The 6,100-nt window shown below is 29.9% G+C and overlaps 1 protein-coding gene across 1 annotated transcript in view; it reads right to left on the minus strand.

Annotated features, from left to right (window-relative positions):
- ica1 (islet cell autoantigen 1) overlaps positions 1-6,100 on the minus strand; it is an 18,923-nt gene that overhangs the window by 488 nt on the left and 12,335 nt on the right. The window contains 8 exon segments of the mRNA XM_051131930.1: positions 1-670; positions 1,987-2,067; positions 2,716-2,872; positions 2,874-2,959; positions 3,048-3,097; positions 3,172-3,260; positions 4,157-4,255; positions 5,632-5,757. The exon segment at positions 1-670 is cut by the window's left edge and continues 488 nt beyond it. Coding sequence (XP_050987887.1) covers positions 558-670; positions 1,987-2,067; positions 2,716-2,872; positions 2,874-2,959; positions 3,048-3,097; positions 3,172-3,260; positions 4,157-4,255; positions 5,632-5,757 — 801 coding nt within the window. The 3' untranslated portion in view covers positions 1-557.

The raw sequence follows: 6,100 nt of genomic DNA on the forward strand, positions 1-6,100 counted from the left end.
TTAAAAATATGTACACCTTGCTTTTCACATCAGCTTAAGTTTCATAAGATATTGACTTTTATTAAAATAAATAAATTGGACTGTCATATTTAAGGCTTTTGAAATGCAGCATTAGTTTTCGTTGACAGCACTAAAGTAAGACAAAATTCATCCTTTGACTAGTTGAGATGACATTTGCAAAAATACTCTCCATTTCTTTTAACTGATCAAGGCAACATCAAAAATAAATAATGATTAAAAATCATGCAATATCACAATATACAAACCCAAACGACTTACCGTTGCTAATAATGCTGTGTCAGTCATAATATACATTTATGTAATACAAGAAAATCCACAATGTTATGGCAAATCAAACTGCCTTGACAATACTAGCAATGGAAAAGGAATCAAGGCTAGAGTGATTATTGTTAGTTTCCTTTGGCAGCACATATTTATTCTTGAAATATTTAAGGTTAACTGCTATGGCATAAAGAAATCAGTGTTGATATCTGTCCAGTACAGGCGATCTGCCGATTGTGCGACAAGAGCGATAAAGTGCATCTGTAACGACAGATTTAAGCGTTCAGGAGCTCACGTTCTTCATCGGTACGGCCGATCGCATCCGGGTTTGACAGCGGATCCAGATCGGCAAACAGACTGAACCATGCAGAGAGATCTTTTGAGGTATCTGAAAAAAAAAAAAAAAAAAAGTATTAGAAATGTAGGTTTTTTTTTTTTGGTTTTTTTTGTTTTTTTGCAAAGATGCATTACAATATACAATATATGATACATACAATATTTATGATTCATACTAAAGTATGATTACAACTGAAAACAGAGCAAATTATTTGTTTTATTATAATATAAGCATACTGCAAATGCACTTAATGCATTTTTTTCTTAGATTAGTGCATCACAACAGATTTCTTTTTTTTTTTTTTTTTTTTTATTCAAAAAAATTAACCTAATGTTAGGTATTTTATTACTCAATTTTTGTATTTTATTTTATTGTTAAGGGAGGCAGTATGATTCATACTTGAGTACAACTACATCTGAAATTAGAGCAATTATTTGCATTATTATAATATAAGCATTAAATTCTGTAATACTGTAAATGCATCTAATGCAATTTTTTTTCTTAGATTAGTGCATCACAACTGATTTTGCAAAGATGCATTACATTGAACATAGACATAAAAATTCACTATCCAAAGTTAACTTTTTATAATTTAAGAACAAAAACATTTTGTAATATGATTTTGATGTACAATTTCCATTGTAATGCAATGTCTGATTTTAAAATGGTTTTTTTCAAAGGATGAATTTTGAGATTTTAAGTTTTCAGTTGATATATAATGTCTTAAGATTTCTATTGCATGGTAGGAAAAAAAGGCAACGAAGAAAATCTTTTTGTGACAAAGGTCAGAACTCCTGTTACGATGTAGATTTCTGAGGTGCACTCTTGTCATAAATTAATCTATTACTTTTCCTACATGATTTGTAACACAAAAGAGTGGTACAATATCTATTTAGGAGTCTTAGACCTTCCCAGTATGGTAAAGTAAACTTAGGCATCCTGTAAGTTTACTGTAAACTCAGGGGACGGTGACAGTTAAAGGGTTAAATTAGAGCAATTATTTGCATTATTATAATAAAAGTATTAAATTCTGTAATACTGTAAATGCACCTAATGCAATTTTTTTCTTAGATAAGTGCATCACAACTGTTTTTTTTTTTTTTGTTTTTTGTTTTTTTTTTTGCAAAGATGCATTACAATATATACAAAAATACAACCTAAAGTTAGCTATTTTATTATTTAATTTTTGAATTTGATTTAATTTTATTATTTAATTTTATTTTTAAAGGTAGTATGATTCATAGTTAAGTATAATTACAACTGAAATTTGAGTAATTATTTGCATTATTGTAATACTGATCAATGCATGTTTACGTCTCAATGCTGGATATGAATGACATATTATAAATAGCTCTGATCATATTTACCTTTCACTGCAGGTTTGGAAGAAGTTTGACTCGCTACAGATGAGCTTTCAGGAATATTCTGTGGAATGGCTGTTGTCCAACCTGCAATACAGACAATATTCAAAAGCATTTACAGTAGATGTACAAAATTTAAAATCTTTTTTTTTTTTGAAAGAAAATAATACTTTTTTTATTCAGCAAAGACACATAAAATGATGAAGCCTATTACCACCACATAATAAAAAATAAAGGTTAACAGTGATTTATTTTTTTTAAATTTAGACTTTTTTCTTGCAATTCAAAGTCAGAATTGTGAGATATAAACTCATAATTCTGACGTTTTTCCCCTCAAAATTCCGTTTATATTTATATTTAATTTTTAGCATATTAGAATGATTTCTGAAGAATCATGTGACACTGAAGACTGAAGTAGTGATGCTGAAAATTCAGCTTTGCATCACAGGAATAAATTACATTTTACAATATATTTAAATATAAAACACTTATTTAAAACTGTAATAATATTTCACAATTTTGCTGTAAATGCAGCCTTGATAAACATAAGATACTTTAAAAAAAACCTTTAAATCCTACCAAGCCAACTTTTGAACATTAGTATATAGTTTGTACCATAATAATCTATTATTATTTCAAATAGAATATACAGATTTCATTCTGTTCTTGTCTAAGTGGATAGTTCTCAACCAGAACAAACAGGCTTTCTGATAACATTCAGGTGTTTCTCCTGACCTGAAACTGTGGACTGCAGATCATTCATGTTCTGGTCAAGTAGTTTGGAAGGCAGAAAGAAAGCAGGCTCCTCTTCAGGCAGCTGCGTCTCCGCTCTGCTAGTGCCGGCTGAATCATCTTCCCCAAACACCTCACGCCACTCCTGCGAGAAACCCCCCGTCCTCCAGAGAACTGCTGCCCAAAATCTCATTCAACAAACTCAAACCATCCTTCTCCTGACCGCCAGAGAAAGTGTCATCATTTCCTGTACACACAGTATGAAGTCACTGGTTTAAGGATGAACTTCTCTTCATGTGTGCATAACACCCACTCACATTTTATCAAAGCTTTACCTGTTTGCATGAGGTTACTGCTCAGAGTTTCTTCTTCAATTGAAATAAGCCTGAAGGAGACATGGTGATTAGAGGTTTATATCACACACTAAACTACAATAAATGAGGACAGAACAGCTCCTACGTTTCATCTGTATTCTCACTCGTCTCCTCGTCTTCTGCTTTTGCCTTTGTTTTCTTCTTCACCTTTTTCTTTGCAGCTTGATCTGAACCCTGGTGTATCAGACACAACAGAAGAACAGATTTATTGGATGTGCATCGTTATATCACTGCCTGTTTGTCTAAACTATGAAAGATAGGCAAGTATTTCATAAATCTGACTCATTATTTTCTCACATTTCTCAGACAAAAGCCCATTTAGGGATGAATAATCAATAAGCAGCAGGCTCCTGTTGTGATATCTTGCCTCACACAGTGTGAAAACATTCCTCTATTACTGACAATATCATGAGTGAGAACTGAGACACTACTACTCAGAAGTTTTTCTCTTTTATTCTGCATTTATTTGATCAAAAATCTAGTAAAAATTGTGAAATATTATTGCAATTCAAAATAACAGTTTTCTAACTGAATATGTTTTAAAATATAATTTATTTCTGTGATGCAAAGCTGAATTTTTAGCATCATTACTCCAGTCTTCAGTGTCACATGATCCTTCAGAAATCATTCTAATATGCAGATTTGCTGTTCAAGAAACATTTCTTATGATCAGTGATGAAAATATTTGTGCTGCTTTATATTTTTGTTAAAAAGTATGACAGTTCAAAAAAACATTTATTTAAAATAAAAATATTTTGTAACACTATAAATGTCATTTTTGTCAATTTAATGCATCCTTGCTTAATTAAAGTAGTTATTTATTTTTTTTAAATTCTATTGACCCCAACATTTGCTATGTCAAATAAATATAAAATATAGGAAAATAATATTTCTTTTACACTAAAAACATCTGAAAGAAATCCAGATTTAACTGAAAAATGACACAAATTAATTTTAGAGTTTTAGCACAAGTTGAGAGCCATGAAAGTAAATACACACATCCATATGGATAAATATGAATAATATCAAAGATCTATGTAATGAGATTCATTTCTTCTGAAAGCTCTCACCCCCAGCGCTGAAACCTCATGAGTCTGGCAGCCTTTGAAGCTCTCATGAATAGCAGCCATAGTGTGAGAAGTTTTCTCCCAGAAATGTAGCAATGTGGTCTGAAACACATGAAAAGACAGATATTTATCCTCATGACACGTCTTTCTGGAAGACTTTATTCTGCTAAACTGTAAGCAACAATTGCCTTTGTTAACAATAAACTTAGATAAAATAATAATAATACAAATAATAAAAAGAATAATTAAAAAATCAAATTAAATTAAATTAAATAAGAAAAAAAAAACTCATTCATGGCTTAACATTTGATGATTACAGTTTCACATCAAATTCAAAAATCAAAAATAAAATGTAAAAAATGTAAATCAAATAATAAAAAAATGAAAATAATAAAAATAAAAAAAAACCCAATAAAATAATACAAAATAAAATAAAACTCATTCAAAGCTTAATGTCTAATAATTACAGTTCCACATCAAATTCAAAAATCAAATATTTCTGCAGTATTACGGTAAAATGTTAAATGCATCACATTTACATTGCTCACTAAATAAGTAATTAAACTAAGTAATAAATAAATACATACAATCACTGCCATTCAAAAGTTTGGGATCAAGTAAGGTTTTTTATGTTTTTAAAGGCGCTTCTAATGCTCATCAAGGTTTTGTTTATTTAATCAAAAATACAAAAAAAATATATAATATTGTGAAATATTATTATGATTATAAAATAACATTTTCCTATTTTAATATACATTAAAATGTAATTTATTCCTGTGATCAAACCTGAATTTTCAGCAACACTACTCCAATCTTCAGTGTCACATGATCCTTTAGAAATCATTATAATTTTCAGATTTATTGTCGGTGTTGCTTAATATATTTTTGGAACTTGTGATAGTTTTTCAAGATTCTTTGATGAATAAAAAGTTAAAAAGAAGCATCTATTTAAAATCTTTTTTAACAATATACACTATGGTTTAAACGTTTATGGTCAGTACATTTTTATTCTTTATTTTTTTTGAAAGAAATTAATACTTTTGTTCAGCAAGGATGTGTTAAATTAATAAAAAAGTGATGGCAAAGACTTACATTGTTAGAAAAGATTCATAATTTGAATAGATGCTTTTTAACTTTTTATTCATCAAAAAATATTTGGCTGGTGCCAACCCTAATTCTAATAATAAATCAGCATATTAGAAAGGATCATGTGACACTTAAGACTGAAGTAATGGCTGATGAAAATTCAGCTTTGCATCACAGGAATAAATTACATTTTAAAGTATATTAAAACAGAAACAATTATTTTATTAATTTCATAAAATTTGTATTTTTGATCAAATAACTACAGCCTTGATGAGCATAAAAAACGTCTTTAAAAAACATTACAAGTCTTACTGATACTGAACAGCAGTGTACATAATAAAATATTACAGAATAATAAAAATAAGCTCCAAGAAGCAATTAAAATGCAGCACCTGATAGGTTGTCAGGACGTGTGAGAGCAGATTACAGCGACTGGCTCCGAGCAGATCAACCTTCTGACACACATCATTCTTCAATTTGTCAAAACTTGTCTTGGTATGACGCACCTGAGTTTGAACCTGAGGGATGTACAGCAAAAAGATGAAACTGCTGCTCATCAAAAACAACCAGCAGAAGAAATCATATCAGTCAATATCGATAATTATCACGATAAATGTAAAAGTTTTATTTCTTTCAAGTTTAAAGGCAGATTTTTGCTACAATGTAAAAGTTGTAAAAACCAGACGGATAAATGTGGGTGTTGAGAAGCTTAACTAGGATTGTATTCTGAGGTGGTTCTAATTTCTTTAGCCTTCCTCTTGGTGTGTCGGTAAGAACACAGGAGTGGATCAGGTGGTAAACGTCAATCAAAGAGGTTTATTGAACACTGAAGATGCACTGAAGGGTATATGTGCATATGGG

The sequence above is a fragment of the Labeo rohita genome, chromosome 16 (genome assembly GCF_022985175.1).
Source record: "Labeo rohita strain BAU-BD-2019 chromosome 16, IGBB_LRoh.1.0, whole genome shotgun sequence".
Taxonomy (NCBI): Eukaryota; Metazoa; Chordata; class Actinopteri; order Cypriniformes; family Cyprinidae; genus Labeo; species Labeo rohita.